Raw genomic sequence first — 17,660 nt, forward strand, 5'->3', positions numbered from 1 at the left:
AAGTAATACTTTAAAGTATTTTTACTTAAGTACTTTACACCACTGTGTTGGTAGTTGTGTTGTTGTGTGTTTGTTCTGATGTTGTTTTGTTTGTTTGTTTATTTGTTGTTGGTGGGGTTTTTTGGGAGGAGGGGTGCTAGGAGAGGGGGAGGAACATTTTTCAAGTGTTGCCACAACAGCAGTTGTGCAAAGTGTTCATGCCAACACAAATGAACGGTATAATACATTTTAATTCAAAATGATGCCTACAACCCATGTTCAACCCTAGTCTGTATGGGACCAACAGTATGTCCCTTCTGTGTGTCCCTTTCTGAGCTCCTTGGTCTATTTTAAACGCTTAATGTAGGCATAAACCTATTGTTAATGTTGCCTAATCACTCATGTAGTCATTGTTCATGCCTAAAAGAGTACCATTAAATAAAAAGGCTTTGTATCAGCACAAACTTGATCACCTCTAGTTTTCAATTTGCCATAAAATCAACTGTGAAGTAAGTTAATAAACATTGACTTAATGTGTATTTCTTTACATTTTCAGATGTAATTTCAATTATTTCTATCCCAGTTGATTTAGTCATTGAAGTGTATATAAGTGTGCACACTGAACCACTATGAGAGTCAAAGTTTTCCATGACTACTTTTTCTCTTATCCTGCTTTTTAGAATTATGACTGCTATCTATGAAGCCTTAAATGTTTACTCAAAATATTTTCTGTACATAATAGTGTTCTGCAGTCCTGAGGTTACTCTTTTAAGGACTTATGCAACTTCACATTATGTTCGCCTGCCTGATTATGTTATCTTCTCACTCTAGCCAATATCATCACGCTGACTGAGTGCACTTCTGTGGGAATCCTGATCAAAGAGGTTCATAGATTTCTTTATGGAGGTGAAAGGGGGAACTATGCATCCGTCTCCATCCATTCATACGTTAGTCACACACGATATGTTAGACACCACTGGCCTGATTTTAACTCAACTTGGGTAAATGATGCATCTTGCCATAGAGATCCGGCATTTACAAAATACATTTGATTGGCCCAAGGGGGGGCGCTATATTAATCATCTGAAATGTGGTTGTGTTACTGTTGCCTTATCTTAATGTACATATTACAAGGCCTCCGTTTACACTTCTGTCCATTATAAACGTGTACATATGATATTCAGTTGGAAAAATAGCATTCAGGGTCTTGTAGATAGAATTTCAGGGAAGTATAATTAAGCATACAGCAAACAAATGACTAAAATACACATTTATCCATTCAACTAACCTATTTGGGTTGGTAGAGTAGATCATTCATGTTAGTAGGCATGTTCTGAGTAGGCCACCAATCTCATCTGACCACATGAATCTATACAACACATATCAGAACAGGTGTACAGTAAATCCCGTGTAACAATTATAAATAATTTGCTACAGTGCTTGAACACCAGTGACAATGTAAAAAAAAAATACACAAGTTTATTTTACAACCCCTTACTTCAATCACTTGTTTCTAAAGCATGAAAAACCTTAGTTTATGAATAAAATAAAAATGATAATAATAAAAAGCTAATCTAATACAATCAGAGAGTCCAATCAAGTCCAGTGCTGACAAGTCTTGGGAGTGTTTGTGAAATGAGTTAGGCCTACCTTTGCCCTGCCACAAGGACTGCCTGAACTCTGGAACCAGGGCGGCACTCTGGCAGTTCTGGATCTCTGAAAGAGGGTTGTGAGAACTATAAAAGCAGAGAGCCAAAGCAGAGGAATCAGTCTACTGAAAGAGTGAAGAGACCTCTTCTTCTCTCCCGAAGGCTTACAGAGCTTCTTCCAACCCATCATGGGGGATACTAAGCTCTGCCTTCTGCTGCTGCTAGGCACCTATGCCTTGGCCCGTAAGTACAGCGCAATTTACACATTGTTTTTGAGGTCCATTTTTAATACATGCTTTTCATTCTCTACACAACTTTTTGGTAGTTTTGTGCTACAAGCATCCAGTTGTGTTGAAATAGGTCTACATTTAACAAGAGACGATATAACTAATTCTGGGTAGCTTACATACACTTTTTTAAATTGTCATCGACATATAAGCCTATATATACATATATATAATGAAAATATGCAGATACTCTGAATACATTTTACAGACAGACAATTGCTGTAATGGATGATGTTCTGTGCACTGGTATTTCAACTTTTTTCCTAATCCTTTTTTATTTTCATTATTCACAGAGCAAGATATTGGGAATTCTGAGGGACAATCTCCAACTTGTCTCTGTAAGTTTTTATTTTTATTTATTTAAATGTTAGATGAAGGTAATCTTCCAGTAGATAATGGTCTCTAGGGGAAAATGGGTTTTCAACTTTCAACAAGTTGCAAAATGTCACCGAGAAGAGAGGAGAAACAACCATATTGCTTGCTAGCTAGGAATCAAGCTTCAGGGGATTTTGTTTTACCTCAGGATTACAATAAAAATATGTTTTCTTCCAGACTCCACTAAAAACCATAGTGGAATAAGCACATCCTTATTATAACGTTTACTCCTTGTAGCCTAATCACAACAACTCTAGGGATCATTGCTAAAATTCACCTAGGCCTACTAAACTTGCACTGGTCGGCTGAAATGTGTGACTTTGGACACTTTTGATGATATCGCCATTCACTATCAGGTTGACTTTGCTAGCTAGCTACTGTCTGTAGCTATTTAGGTTCACCCCAGGATTACAATTAAAATAGCTACATGGTGTTCCAGACTAAGATACTAAGCAAGTTGTCAATACAACTCTGATATGGAATTTTTGTGAATTCGCCTATAGACTACTTAATTTGCAAACATTTAAAAAGAGTGAATGAACAGGATGGGACAAAACTTATGCTTAGCTTTTTCTCTGGTAAAATTCTGATAATTTTCGTACACTAATTCTGACGTCATCAGAACCCAAAACAGAATATCAAACAAAAAAGGAGAGTGATTTTCTGAGAAGTTATCACTGCTTGTTAAAACCATTGAGGAATAGGCAAATCTTTGTTTCAACTCCTTGTAGTCTAGTACTCACAACGGTTCTAGGGAACGTTACTTCACCTAGGTCTACTCAATTTGCACTGGTCTCAGCTGAAATGTGTGACTTTGAACTCAATGATGAGATCATCGATCAGTGTCATGTTGACTTGCCAAATGTCAACACTATCAATTTTATCATACGAAAGGTAGAGTCCAGAACTCCTTATCTCACTAGAGATTAGATGTATTTCATAACATGTCCCTACGTATTGCTCCCTTTTTCTCATAACTATAATTGCAACGTTAGTAATTTATGCCCCCTTATTTTTAGTGGCAAAGAGGTTCAAGAACTTCAGAAGATTTCTGTACCAGTATGAAGCCGAGACACTTAATGGCGTAAATGGAGCTACCAACCTCAAGAATGGCCCTAAAGTAACCTGCAAGGTACGTGACAGACAGCTGAGCCCAGAGCCCTCCAGCAACTCTTCCGGGCTCTCACTCAACTTCCATTCCTCCCTTACAGAAGGGGACATTAAAGGGACAGTCCTCTGACCGTTCCTTTTCCCCTTCTCACAGGTCGAAATTGATGTGCCCCAAACATGCAGTTTCATCCTGCGCACCCCAGAGTGCTCCCTGAGCGAGGTCGTCCACGTCGACACAGAGGGTTCCGCTGTGTTCGCGCCCGCTGCTGATGCTGAGGCTTTCCAGGCTGCCATGGCGAAGTACGCTATCACCGTCACTCTTATCCCACAGCGATTTACAGACCTTTTCTATTGCTTGATAACCCTTGATGATAGAATAAGAGTATACTTAGTGGCTCTAATGGAAGTTTGACTACCGAAAGATCAACGTAAATAAATAGAAAATTGTGCATTGATCCTGAATGTGCGGAGATTCCTTTTCATTTCAGAATAAGAGTATACGAAATAAGATGATCACTCCTTTATTGTCCAGGAACACCCTGAAGGTCATGGTTGAGGGACAGACAGGTGTGAAACTCTTCCCTGAGGAGGATGAGACCACCACCATCTTAAACATCAAGAGGGGAATCGTCTCAGCCCTTATCGTGCCTGCCTTGGAGGAAGAGAAGAACAAGGACATGGTAAGAGCTGACCAAGGCAATTTCCTCACCTGCCAGCTCACAGCCAATTAGTCAGTGACGTGACATAACAGTCATCAGGTCCATATAGGTCTGGGTCATCAAGGCAATTTGATTTTGTTTGTGATGTATCAAGATACAAATGACATAATAAACAGATAAGATGCCGCAATCTAGGGTGATAAATACCAAACAACTAGTTGTTACAATGACTACCTAGAATGACTGCACCATAGATAAAGCTGCAGGTCAAAGTCCTTCATAGCTTCATCTCAAAACTTTGTGTGTCCATCTTATTGAGTTGACCATTCTAGATCTATAATCTCTAAATATCCTTCTTGGTACCAGTCATGTGACAAGGAATCACAGAAACCGAAGTATATTGTGTTAACCTAATAATCGAAATGGATGTATGTTCGTCATTTACTTTAACAAAAACTCTCTCAACGTTCAGGCCACCCTTCATGGAGTCTGTGGCACCAACTTCGCTGTCAATTCCAAAGAAGACATCGCCACTGACGTGACCATCACCAGGGACCTGTCCAAATGCGACAGCTTCATTGCCCAGAGGGACCACACCAGCCCCCTGGCTATCATCTCTGGCATGGTTAGAGGGAGGGGAAATGTGCAAAAAGAGAACTTTAACATTTGGTCATTCTTCGATTAAGCATTACATTTTAATAGAATATCACATCATAAATTCAGCCACGGGCCAATTTTCTTCTTGAGTGGATGGTCACGGGGCCCGAACATAATTGCAAATAATTTGTTGACTGCAAATTTACCGCAAGATGCCCAAACAGATTAAAATATTTGACTAAAACATCATCATTGCTTACATTTGTACACATTCACATATCTCTCTATTATTGTTGGAAATACTTTGGAGCAGATTTCCCAAATTAAAATCACTTAAAATCACATTTTTAGTATTTTATGGCCAACAATTAAAAAATATATAACTAACTTTTTTTACTTAAAAAAAAAAAAAAGTACTTGGGGGGACAAATAAAATCACGTCAGTTGGGGAACCTTGATTTACACCATAAACCCATCATGATTATTGTTCCTGACAGTGTTTAATTGTGCTTCCCTGTCAACAGCAATACCCACTGTCCAAGCTGATCAGCAGCACCCAGACTTGCAACTACAAGTTTGACAACCAGAAGAAGCACATGACTGCTGGATCCTGCACGGAGAAGCACATCTTCCTGCCTTTCTCCCACCAGTAAATCCAGGCAACTTCAAATCTGTTTAATCCTATGAATGGAATACTGAGTCTGCAATGATGTTAGCCCAGATTTTACCCAGGGCAGTTTAGAATTCGTCACATGTTCTTCAATCCTCTTCCTAAATGCAGGACTGAGTATGGAGTGTCAACACTGGTCAAACAGACTTTGACTCTCCTGGAGACTAGCAAGATCAACGAAAGAGTTTTCAACCACAGTAAGAATTGACACTGGTCAAAATTTTGATTTTACTCAAATGATAAACAGAATGTGTACTGTACCAGGCAGCCTTTACAGAATGACCTTTAAAACTAAATGTCTTCTATCTTACCCTCTAAAGATGAGGCCAACCTCAAGGGTTTACCCATGGAGGCTGCTGAGGACAAAGCTGCCGTCCAGACAGCAGATGCTGCTCTTGCCACCCTGAGGGAACTGAGCACCCTGTCCGAGACCAACCAGGGCCACCAGCGCGCCAGCACCTTCCAGAGACTTGTGTCTGAGCTCCGGGGACTGAAGGGTGAGGCTATGAGCCCTGCCGTCCCTGAGATGGTGTTCGTATCGGACGCCCTGACCTGGCAGGCCCTGGCCCAGTGCGGTACTCCTGAGTGTAGCAGCGCCATGCTCCAGCACCTCAGGACCTTCGAGCCTGAAGCTATGGAAGTCGACGCCGCCGTCTATGCCCTGGGACTCCTGCCCAACCCCTCCCGCCTCCTTGTCAAAGACATGCTCAGCATGGCTCAGTACAAACAGAGCAAGCCCATCATGTTTGCTTTAGGCAATGTCGTCAGAAAGTAAGTCCAAAATGTATACTCTACTTGGTTATTGACTGATAGACAATGACTGACGGTTTCAATTTAGTTTAATAAACATTATGGTTCAAATGTTCATTGCCACCCTCTTGTTTTGTGTTACTAGGCTCTACCAGGCTGAGGGCAAAGTCACCCCCGAGATTGCTGCTGTGTCTGAGTTCCTTGTCTCCCTTTTGGGTGCTGATTGTGCTGGAGAAAAGGAGCTGACCTTCCTGACCCTGAGGGTATGTTGTCACCTGTTGCTCAACTAATTAGATTCTTCTTCCCACCTAATCACATGACATGGAAAGCTTGACTTCTTTGACTGCTTATCTGACTCTCTCTCTCTTTATTTGTTATGGACTCCAGATTATTGGCAACATAGGAGAAGCCATGGAGGCCGCCGACGCTACCGTGAAGACCACCCTGCTGAAGTGCATGAGACAGCCCACCACAACCCTGCAGGTCCAGCTCGCTGCCATCCAGGCCTTCAGGCGCATGTCTGTGACCGATGAGGTAAACTATATTCAAACTCCAAAATTAACTTGAAGGACTAAAAAGGAGTGTAGGAGTGCTGATCTAGGATCAGGTCCCCATATAATGTTTTTCATTATGATCTAAATAAATAGACAAGCTGATCCTATATCAGCACTCCTACTCTGAGACGTGAATAAGGGCCATGCACTGCTATACTGTGGCACACATTCTCCTTTCAAAAATGGACTAATTAGCTGCCATTTTGTTTTTCCTTTCCAGGTGCGTTCTAACCTCCAGAGGGTGAGCTCATACGCTAAGGGTGCCGTACAGAAGAGACTGGCAGCCTACCTGATTCTGATGAGGACACCTGAGGCAAGTGACCTGGAGATGGTGAAGAAAATACTGAAGGCGTCGATGCAGGAGCAGAAACCAGACGTCCAGGAGCAGAATGCGCAAGTCAAGGCCTTCGTGACCTCTCACATCTACAACATCATCCACTCCAATGACCCCGAGACCATAAAGTATGTATACATTTAATCTGAAACAGACTTTGTCATAATATTATACAAAAAAAGTTAAGTATCTAGTGTTAGTACTGATCTTTAATATTCTGTGATCCTAATCCCCAGGCTGGGCGAAAAGATCCTTGATGTCCTCGCTGACCCTACCATTGCAACCACTCATGGTGACTACACTACTATGTCTCGCAACTACAAGATGGATGCTGCCATGAACAACATGAAGACCAGCATGCAAGGAAACATGATCTTTGATCCCACCAGCCAACTGCCCAAGGAGATCATGCTTGAGACTACCCTAAAGGCTTTCGGCTATAACATGGACATGTGGGAGGTATGTAATAACAGAAAGATGTTTTTATGTCTAGTAACTCATAATAACAGGTTTGTAGTGTGATTTTTGTTATATCCACTCTACATTGCATTGACTGTTTTTTTGTCTATAGATTGGCATGGAGGGAAAAGACTTTGAGCCAACCATTGAGGCTCTGTTCGGAAAGAGCGGGTTCTTCCCTGACACCGTATCCAAGGCTATGTACTGGGCTGGAGACAAGATGCCAGACCAGGTGAACGAGGTTCTGAAGAACTTCGCTGCCCCATTGAAGAATGAGAAAACAAAGGTGATTACCACACATCTTGTAAAAAAAATCTATATTACTCCACTGCATTCATTTTGTGTTACGATTGTCATTGTTAACTCTTCTCAAATCTTTTCTTCAGGTCCCAGAAAACATCATGAGGGAGATTATCCGCAACTTCAACAAGCTGGCAAAGGATCTGCAGGCTCAGGAGTCCCCTGAAGCCATGGCCTATCTAAGGATCATGGGAACTGAGCTTGGATACATCAAGGGCAGCGAGCTGAAGGGCATTGCCCAATACGCAGCCATGTACGCTGAGATCCTCCTCAAGGACATGCCCACAAAGGTAATTCACATGTTTACATATATGTGTATCTCCAAGTGTGAAGAACCCTCTTGTTTTATTTCCAGCTAAGAACAATTTAATGTTTATAAAAATGTTCAAGAATGTATGACTTGTCGCTTGGATCTCCATCTGCTGAATGGTATGTTTTACATGTATTTATTGTTATTGTCATTGATTACATTTCTTCCTGGGTTTAGTTCATGCAGAAGATGGTGGCAGGCACTGACAATGAAGTGTTTGCCCATTACATCTTCATGGACAACAAGTTTTCCCTGTCGACTGCCTCTGGCTTCCCTCTGAAGTTCTCTCTGTCCGGTACCTTTGCTCCTGGAGCTAAGGGTGGCCTGCGCTTTCACCGCAACATGGTAAATATCTCACTCACTGTTCTCTGCTATCTTCCTGCACTCAATCAACATTCTTTCACAAGATTCTAATTCCATTTTTTGTTGAGTTTTTAGTAACAGTAGTTTTCATACTGTTAATACATTTGTATCGAATTGTTTGTAGACATTTATACAAATTCTCAAGTATTTGTAATAAACATTTGTAATAATAATATATGAAACATTTATAATAATGAAGGCATTTATACATAAGAGTTTTCTAATGGGCCTCTCACTGCTATCTTTTAACAGCAGGAAGTGTCCTTCATGCCCTCTGTGGGAGTGGAGTTTGTGACCCAGATGGGAGTACACATCCCTGAGTTTACCAGCTCCGTTGTGGAGATGCACACCAACATGTACCACGAAAGCGCCGTCAACGCCAAGATCACCATGGAGCAGAACCAGATCAAGCTGGGTATCCCTGCTCCTCAGGGCTCCACCCAGCTCTTCAGAGTCAGGTACATAAAAAAACAACCAAAACAAATTCTAATTTTCAATTGAGTAAATGTATCAAAAGTCACATGATTTGTTATTTATTTTTGTTCTTTTGCTTTTCTTCAACAACAGCAACAGAATGCTGACAGTTACCTCTGGTCAGGCTACTCTGATCCCCTCCATGGATGAGGGCAGGACCAACGTCGTGAACTGCAACCCTCTCTTCTCTGGAGTGAAGTACTGCACCACCGTCCGTTACAACTTAGCTGGTGACAACGCTGCTGCTCCTTATTTCCCTCTCAATGGAGAGACTAAGTAAGTACAACATTTGAGGGAGTCTGGATGTGTTTATGGAAGGATATTGCTAACGCACCATGTATGAAGATCAAACTAGCATCATACTGAACAACAGTCTCTCTGTTCTAGGTTTGCTCTTGATATCCAGCCCACTGACGAGGTCTCTGAGTACACTGCCACCTTCGCCTATGACCTCCTTAGCGAGGGAAAGGAGGGACGCCAGAAGGTTGACACCGTGAGGATGACACTTAGAGCGGAGGGTAGGAACATCTGTCCAAGCACTACATTTCCCATGGTTCATACTGTTTGGTGTGAGTCAGTGGTTAAAATCAACTCACTCTCTTCCTCCTTGTTTCCCTAGGTGCTAAACCCACTGAGGCCACCGCCACCATGAAGTACAACAGGAACAGGAACATCCTGACCACCAACGTCCAGATCCCCGACTATGATGTGGAGGCTGGAATCAGGATTGGTCTCACCGACAGCAGAGCCAATGGAAAGTCCATCACCATCGACATCACCAACAAGAACATCCCTCAGCTGTCTCTAATTGGCCGCGCCAAGTAAGTAAACGCAAAAGCCCTCCCCTTTAGCCACATTCATTGGTGCATGTCTTCATAGATCAGCACATGTTGGAAATCAATTGAATCACTAAGAGATTCTGATGGTTTTCTTCCCTCCAGGCTTGAGGCCATGAGCGACAGTATGCTGCAGGTCCAGCTGGTAGTCCCTGCCCTCAAGACTGACGCAGTTATCACTGCCACTATGAAGAGTGCAGAGGAACTCACCCTGGAGCTCAGGAGTGACATCAAGCTCCCCGAGACCACCTCCATTCAGGGAGTCATCTTCAAATACGGTACGCTGATTCTACAAATTCATAATACACCATTGTGTAGGGAGGAGGTCTATCTTTATGTGGTATGTTTATTTGACTAGTATGCAATAGACATAAGGTTCAAAGTTGAATGTACTAATAATACAACATGTTTTCCTTTTAGATGAGAACAAGGTTGAGGTTCAGCTGATGTCCGACATGGGCTCTGAGATCCAAAAGGTCATCCCTCATACCGAAGCCCTCCAGGCATGGCTGAAGCAGCTCTCTGAGGACATCCTGGACAAGCAGGTGGTCAAGACCGACATGAAACTGCGTCAAATCTTCACCGAATCTCTTGAGGTAAGACAACACCCAAATCCTTTTCGTACAGTCTCCTCAATTCTTTTCATGTTTTATTCTTCCATAGAAGTCAAACCAATGGTGGCAGATCAACGCATAACAAAATAGTTTTTTAACAGGCCATCAACATTTGGATGGACAAGATCACCTTTGATGTTCCCATGGTTGAGACACTGAAGGACAACATGCCAGAGCTGGCGATGCCCACAATGCCCGAAAGACTGTTCCTGAAATCGTAAGTACATCTGAAAGCGGTAAACTCTTTTTGGGGTCTATTTTTTATAGAGCCTTGTAATTTTCTATGTGATGTCAGTGTCCAGTATCATAGTCTGATAGTAACAAACTATTTGCATTATTTCATTCCTTCAACAGTGAGAGCACATTCAAATACCAGTTCAACAAGAACCGTGTTACCATCACCATCCCCATGCCATTCGGAGGAAAGTCATCTGAGGAGCTGAGGATCCCTGCCATGCTGACCACCCCACATCTGTCCGTGCCCCAGGTCGGTTTGGAGCTTGCCTCCAAGGAGGTCCAGGTCCCCACCTTCTCCATCCCCAATGACTACAAGCTCACTGTGCCACTCTTCGGGATGGTTGAAGTGTCTGCTAAGGTGAACAGCAACTACTATAACTGGGAGGGAATGGTCTCCGGTGGCAACAACTCTGTGGAGAGCCCCAGCTACATTGCCAAGTTTAAGGTGGTGGCTGACAGTCCCATTGAACTCCTCGCTTTCACATCTGAAGGTAAACCTTTTCTCTTAACTTTTTTTTTACCTTTTTTATTTTTATAACCTTAACAAAAGTTAATTGAACTTCTAAATCATAAATGTTTAGTAGTTTTACAGATCGCCATATTATCATGTTTGGAAAGGAAGAAACATGTTACATAATAACTTCAAATTAGATTATACAATATAACCTACCTTGAGTCAGTTTGACTGATTTACCTTGTGTGTACTATAGTGACTTCATGTCCCTTGTTTTGTCTCATTACAGGAACTGCCCTCATCACTGACGTGCCAGAAGACTCTCTGAATGCGATTTTGAATGGTTCCCTGAGCCACAAGCTCATTGACACCAGCTTTGAGGTAATGGAAACTGTCAGTGTGTCAGACAAAGTGAGAGCCACAGGCAACCACAAGATTCAGGTCTTCAGCCCTCTGGGTCTGCAGACATCCTTGGACATCACTTCGCAGGCCTCCTTGGCCTCTGACATGCTCATTGGAGATGCTAACATGGATGGTAGTGTAACCCTTGGATCCGTGACTGCCAGCACCACCTATTCCCAATCTTTCTCTTTCGAACACATGAAGAAAGAAGCCAGAGCCGAGTCCACACTGAGGGTGAACTCCCCAATCCTGGAGATTGTCAACAAGCTCAAGGCCGGCTATGCTAATGAGCAGCTTCTGATTGAGTCCAATACCAACCTGAACAACGACCCCATTAAGCACACCACCAAGTTCAGCATCAGCTACAAAGAGGCCCAGCTGACGATCCAGTCCGACTCTGTGACCAAGGCTGAAGAGAAAATGATCCGCAGCAAAGTGGACTTCACCGCCTCCAGGGATGAAGCCATCATCAGGGTAGAAAACCAGGCTGATGATACTGAGAATCGTGCTTACTCCCTGCTCTCCGGAGCTCTGAACCCCGCCAGCCTAGAGATCAATGCAGACGCTTCCGTCAACGTCCTCGGCAGCCGCGCCTTCCACAAGGCTGCTCTGACGCTGAACAAGGAAGGTCTAGCAACAAGTGCCACCACCACCGCCCAAAGCAGCCCCATAACATTTGAGAATGTCTTCAATGGTGGAGTCGATACCACCGGGGCCCATGTGTCCATCAACACCAAGGGGGCCTTTGGGGAGACCACCGCCAACCTCAACTTGGAGGGGAAAGTGGCAAGCTCTGAGGTCTACCTAAACAGCATTTTCAAGGGCAATCTCTTCGATGCCAACACCATGAACAGAGTGAACCTGAAGGTGAATGAATACGGCCTGGCCCTCACCAACAAGCTGGTCGCTGAACTGAATCAGATGGAGACTGAGAACACACACAGCCTGACTCTCACTCTTAAATCTCTGGCCCTCCGCTCCAAGACTGAGAACTTCTTCAACAAGGAGAACACCTACAAGCACGACATCTCTGTCGACATTCAGCGCTTGGGTGTTGCTGTGAACGTGAAAAACGACCTCAAGATCACAGAGATTAACTTTGTCAACGAGGCTATGTTCAAGGTAGAGGATTACAAGATGGAACTGACCGGCAGCCTGAAGGGAGTCTCTTCCGAAGAGGCCAATTTCAAGCACACTTATGAGATCAGTTTTGCTGACATGACCACCACTGCTAAGTGCAACACCAATGGAAAATATGCACTCTCTCAGATGACACACACCACTGACCTCGAGATTGTTGGTCTGTCCACCAAGTTCAACAGCGTGGCTAGCATCAACTCTGAAGCACTGAACTTGGACAGCACTGTCAACGTTGTCGCTGAGCCATTCATGGTTGACATTTCTGCTCTATTCAACTCCAACGGAACTCCGAATATGTTTGGAATTCAGAACATTGAGCTGTTCAACCAGTTCCTGTTGAAGGCAGAGCCCCTGGCTTTCTCCCACTCCCACGAATGCAAGGCCTCCACCAGCCTCCAGCTGGAAAATGGAGACTCTGTCAAGACCAACCTGGACAACAAGATCACCAGTCGTCTGACTCCTCAGGAGCAGTATGCCTCAATGAAGATGACATCCAAACTGAATAACCATGAATTCAACCAAGAGCTTAGCGCCTTGAACAATGCTGAAACGACGGGAATGGAGATGACAGGAGCTGTCTTCACCACCATCTTGAACAAGGCCGGTGAAAACGAGGAATACGCCATCTCTGGTTCCCTGAAGTACGAGAAGAATGTTGACAGCCATTTAATTCTGCTGCCATTTGTTGAGCATCTCCCTGCAGTCATTGAACAAGTCAAAATTGCCACGATGATGACGATGGAAAACAGCAAAGGCCTGCTGCTAGATATTGACACCAAATACGAAATTAGAGCAAAGATCCAGGGGAAAGTGGGTGAACTGAAACAAGTTGTTGAGAGCTTCGACATCAACCTGTTCATTCAGGACCTGAAGAACTTCATCAATTCCATTGAAAGCCACATTCCTACACTGATGGCCAAGATTCCCACTGAAGAAATCATGAATGTCCTGAAGTCAATCAGGGACACTATTATGAGGTGGATCAAGAAAAATGACATCACTGGCAAGATAAATGCTGTTTACACCAAAATTGAAGAGATCCTGTCCAATTACGAGGTTGAAAAGATGGTTGAGAACATCATGGATGAGGTTGTGGAAATCATGAAGTCCTACCAGCTCAGAGAACACATTCAGTCAGCAAGCAATGCTCTTAAGTCTATTGATATCCAAGCCGTGCTGAACAAAATCATGGCACATGTGAATGAGTTTGTAAATGAACTGAATGCCTTTGACTTCAAGCAAATGGTAGACAACATCAGTGTCTATTTCGATAGACTGACAGAGAAGATCAGGTCTTTTGATTATAACACATTCGCCGAGGAGCTGAAACAGAAAGTCATCGAACTGAGCAGGGTCCCCTGTTTCGGAAAACTCAACGGAGAGTTCAGTGTCATCTCACCTGACTACATTATGAGCACCAATGCTGAGTTCCGGAATGCCACAACTAGCGAAGTGACACCAGAGTTCTACGCTATCCTCAAATCTCAGGCCACTTCTACCTTTGATCTGTTCGCCTACACCCTGGATGCCAAAGTTGACATTGCTGTGCCCAAGATGAGCCACCTGTCTGTTTCTGAGAACATCAAGATCGTGCACACAGACTTCTCCGTGGACCACCAAGGAACAGTTGCCTTCTACAGCACATCAGTCCAGGCTTCCTCCAAGACCAATGCCAAGGCCACAACTGAGCCCTACACCGCCGAGCTGGTTAGCAATGCCTTCTTCGACATGGAGAATGGAGTCTCTACCACACTGGAGACTACCTACAACCACAATGTGAACCTCCCATTTCTCAACATCTTCAGCAAGGCTGCCATAACCCAGAAGGCAGTTGCTCTCCTGGAAGGTGGCATTGTCACTCTGACTCTTACCAATGAGGGTAACGGTAAATCTGCCATCCAGGATTACTCCGATGAAGGAACCCACCAGTATGACATGCAGATTGTAATGAACCTCAACACTGTCAAACTGATCTTCACTGGGGTAACCGACACCAACAACCTGAAAATGAAGCAGAATGTGAATGCTGAAGCCAGCATTTTCAGTCACATCATCATTGAAGCCAACACTGAGACCGAAACTCCCTTCATCAAAAGCAGTGTTGCTGAGCTGAAAGCAGAGGCTAAGGTGCAGGATCTGAAAATTGAGGTAACTGCCTACTGCAACACAGAGCTGGTAGGCAAAGTTGAGGGAATTATTTCCAACTCAATCAACTTCATCGCTACACCCTATGAGTTTGTGTTTGATACCAAGAACAAGGAAAACACCAAGATTGCGCTTCCCTTCAAGCTGACTGGAAAGATTGATCTTCAGAATGACTTTGCCTTTACCCTCAACTCTGGAGTGCAGCAGGCTAGCTGGACTGGACTTGCACGATTCAACCAGTACAAATATTCACACTACTTCACAATGGACAACGGTGAGCAGGAAGTCCACGTCTTCGCCCAGATCAATGGAGAAGTGAACCTTGATGCGTTGAAGGAGCCCATCTCCATTCCCAAGAGAGCTGTAGAATTCATAGGTAGGACTGAGTTCTCTCTGTGGGAGGACACCGGTCTGAGTGTGCTCTTGACCACACCTCAGCAGACCTTTGACATGGACACCAAGCTCACATACAAGAAGAACCCTGAGATGATCACCATTGGCATTGACATGGATCCAATCTTCAATGCCATCAACAAGCACACCAGGAGTCTGAACAAGAACATGATCGTTGGAAGGGACAAGGCTGTTGCCATTCTCTCTACCTCATTTGACCAGGCAAAGGCAGAGTACGAGAAATACAACATTGAGCTACCCAAAACTCTCACTGTTCCGGCACACATAGTTCCAGTGCTGAATATTGAAGTGTCTGGTTTCACCATTCCTGTCCCTGACTTCAGTCTCATCACAATGCCTACTATGCATGTTCCATCTGCTCTTAGCAAGCTGACCCTGCCAAAAATCACTCTGCCCAAAATGCAGAGCAACATCATGATCCCTATCTTCGGTGACCTGACCTACGAGTTCTCCATGAAGACAGCTGTGCTGACAGTGAAGGCAAATGCTGCTGTCCTCAATCAGGATGACATCATTGTCCGATTTGACGCTTCCTCCACCTCTGAGTTTGATGCTCTGAAGGCCAAGATTGATGGTAGCGCCACCTTGAACAGGAACAATGGATTGAAACTGGCCTCTATCCTGAATTTGGAAGCGATGTATGTTGAGGGCAGCCATGACAGCACCATCAGCCTCAATAGCGATGGTATGGATGCCTCCATCACAAATACAGCTACCCTCTGGACTCTGGAAGTCAACCAGGAGGTCTTTGGAAATGCCCAGGAAGGCCTCATCATCTCTGTGTCTTCTCCAAATGCCGGACTCCTAGGACTCCAGCTGCAGGCCAAGAAACCACCCCAAGTGAAAGGAAGACTCTACGGCAGATACCCGGTAAGACTTGTGTACTTTTCAATGACTTGATAAGTACTGTTTGCAATGTGTTCATGACAGCCATGTAGAGCATGTTACAATACTGTTTCACTCACTTATTTCTGTTTCTGTTTTCATTCTCTCATGCAGTCTGAACCCACCACTGATGTGGAGATCATGGCCCTGAAAATGTCTGTGATCAACTCTGAGAAGCTGAACATTCAGACCACCTGGAATATGGAGGTTCCCACTGAGATGCTCCTGGTAGTGAAGGCGAAGGTGCCTGAGATCATGTCAGCAGTTTGCATGGAGGATATCCTGTCTGCTCCCCAGAAGATAGCCGACAGGCTTGAGGGTAGTATGGAACAGATCACGGATCAGGGCAAGGTCATCTACAAGAGGGCTGCAGAAAACATTGCAGCTATGGATCTTACAGCCATCACAGACAAGCTCTCCAACAGTGTCATTTTCGTCCTCAGGCAGTACCAGAAGAATGTTCAGGTTTTGCTCGATGCTGCCATCAAGTTCCTGAGAGAGACCCAGTTCCAGATGCCTGGACTTGAGGGAAAGATGTCCGGTCTTGAGGCCTACCAGAAACTGAGTAGATCATTTGCTGAATTGGTTGAGGAAGCTATGACGAAGGTTCCAGAATTCTTTGCCTACCATGGTGCAGCTCTCCTTGAACAGATCAGAAACATCAAATTCACACTTCCTGGCTCCAGCAACCTGGTTAGTGGGAGAGAAATCCTGGATGACCTGATGGCTGCCATTGAGAAGATTCAGAAGCAGGTGATCATCATTGTGAAGAGAGTCGGAGATGTCCCTCTGGAGGATATTGTGAGCAGGCTGTCTGCATTCCTGCGCTTAACCGTGCAGAAAACCGAAGAGCTCATTGTCTCCCTGAAATCTCAGGATATGGAGAAACTCACCGTGTGGATGAGTGACGTCTTCAGCAAAGCCATCGACTCCCATGCCATGTCTGATATTGCACAGCAGATCGAGGAAGCCAAGAGAATTATCCGAGAATATCGCGACCTCTTTGCTGAAATGTCCATTGAGCAGCTCAATGCTGACATCGAGGCTTGGATTGACTCCGTGATTCAGAGTATTAATGCCATCCACACCAAGGTCACCGAGTTCCTTCAGGACATTACCAGAAATGCTGAGTCTTTTGTGACAGTGAGTGACAAACAGATGGACATTGAAATTCCTATTCCATTCATTGCTCAGCTTAACATGTAAAACATATATGCCCAATTCACTGGCTTTCAACTTGCAAACATAACTGTTATTTTCATGTAGCCTATTCATATTATAATGCATTTCCATTTATTTTTTGTAAGTTACTAATTTAGTTTATTATTCAGCCAACTTGACTGGTTTAATTTTGCTCCCTATGTGTCTTGTTCTTTTTAAAAACTTGAAAGAAAAACATGAATAAAGACCATTTGATGCAAATGACGAGATACATTTTTCTATATCACTCCCCACCCATTCATAACCTTACATCTATCTTGCTCGGCCACGATCAATAACATTAACAGATCAAGCCTATGTTGTCTTGGGTTCTTGGTGGGTCTCTCTGATTTTGGTCAAATACCTTATGAAACAGCTTTTTAATTCAATAAAATGTACTATGATAATACACTATAATACACTGTTATGTATTGTTTATGTAATTGTGTTATGTAATGTACTT

At 43.7% G+C, this 17,660-nt stretch overlaps 1 protein-coding gene across 1 annotated transcript; it reads left to right on the plus strand.

Moving 5' to 3' along the window:
• The first annotated feature begins 1,773 nt into the window (after nt 1–1,773).
• Nucleotides 1,774–17,419, plus strand: LOC110529383 (apolipoprotein B-100). Its single transcript, XM_021611527.3, has 26 exons — nt 1,774–1,871; nt 2,209–2,253; nt 3,310–3,422; nt 3,555–3,700; nt 3,933–4,080; nt 4,532–4,684; nt 5,181–5,305; nt 5,438–5,523; nt 5,647–6,097; nt 6,222–6,339; nt 6,464–6,610; nt 6,851–7,092; nt 7,201–7,423; nt 7,536–7,709; nt 7,810–8,013; nt 8,211–8,378; nt 8,649–8,854; nt 8,964–9,146; nt 9,258–9,388; nt 9,490–9,691; nt 9,812–9,984; nt 10,127–10,302; nt 10,422–10,537; nt 10,675–11,048; nt 11,301–15,982; nt 16,112–17,419. Exons 1-26 carry the CDS (start codon nt 1,817–1,819, stop codon nt 17,201–17,203), a joined length of 9,933 nt encoding a protein of 3,310 aa, XP_021467202.3. The 5' UTR covers nt 1,774–1,816; the 3' UTR covers nt 17,204–17,419.
• The last annotated feature ends 241 nt before the right edge of the window (nt 17,420–17,660 follow it).

This window comes from Oncorhynchus mykiss, chromosome 8, assembly GCF_057628025.1.
Source record: "Oncorhynchus mykiss isolate SJ-2025 chromosome 8, ASM5762802v1, whole genome shotgun sequence".
In the NCBI taxonomy this organism is placed as follows: Eukaryota; Metazoa; Chordata; class Actinopteri; order Salmoniformes; family Salmonidae; genus Oncorhynchus; species Oncorhynchus mykiss.

Bases quoted from the DNA above. Each gene is read 5' to 3' on its own strand.
- LOC110529383 (XM_021611527.3), top strand. From the start codon at position 1,817: ATGGGGGATACTAAGCTCTGCCTTCTGCTGCTGCTAGGCACCTATGCC. The intron at 6,098-6,221 runs GTAAGTCCAAAA...TTGTGTTACTAG, and splicing joins TTAGGCAATGTCGTCAGAAA to GCTCTACCAGGCTGAGGGCA. The intron at 10,303-10,421 runs GTAAGACAACAC...GTTTTTTAACAG, and splicing joins TCTTCACCGAATCTCTTGAG to GCCATCAACATTTGGATGGA.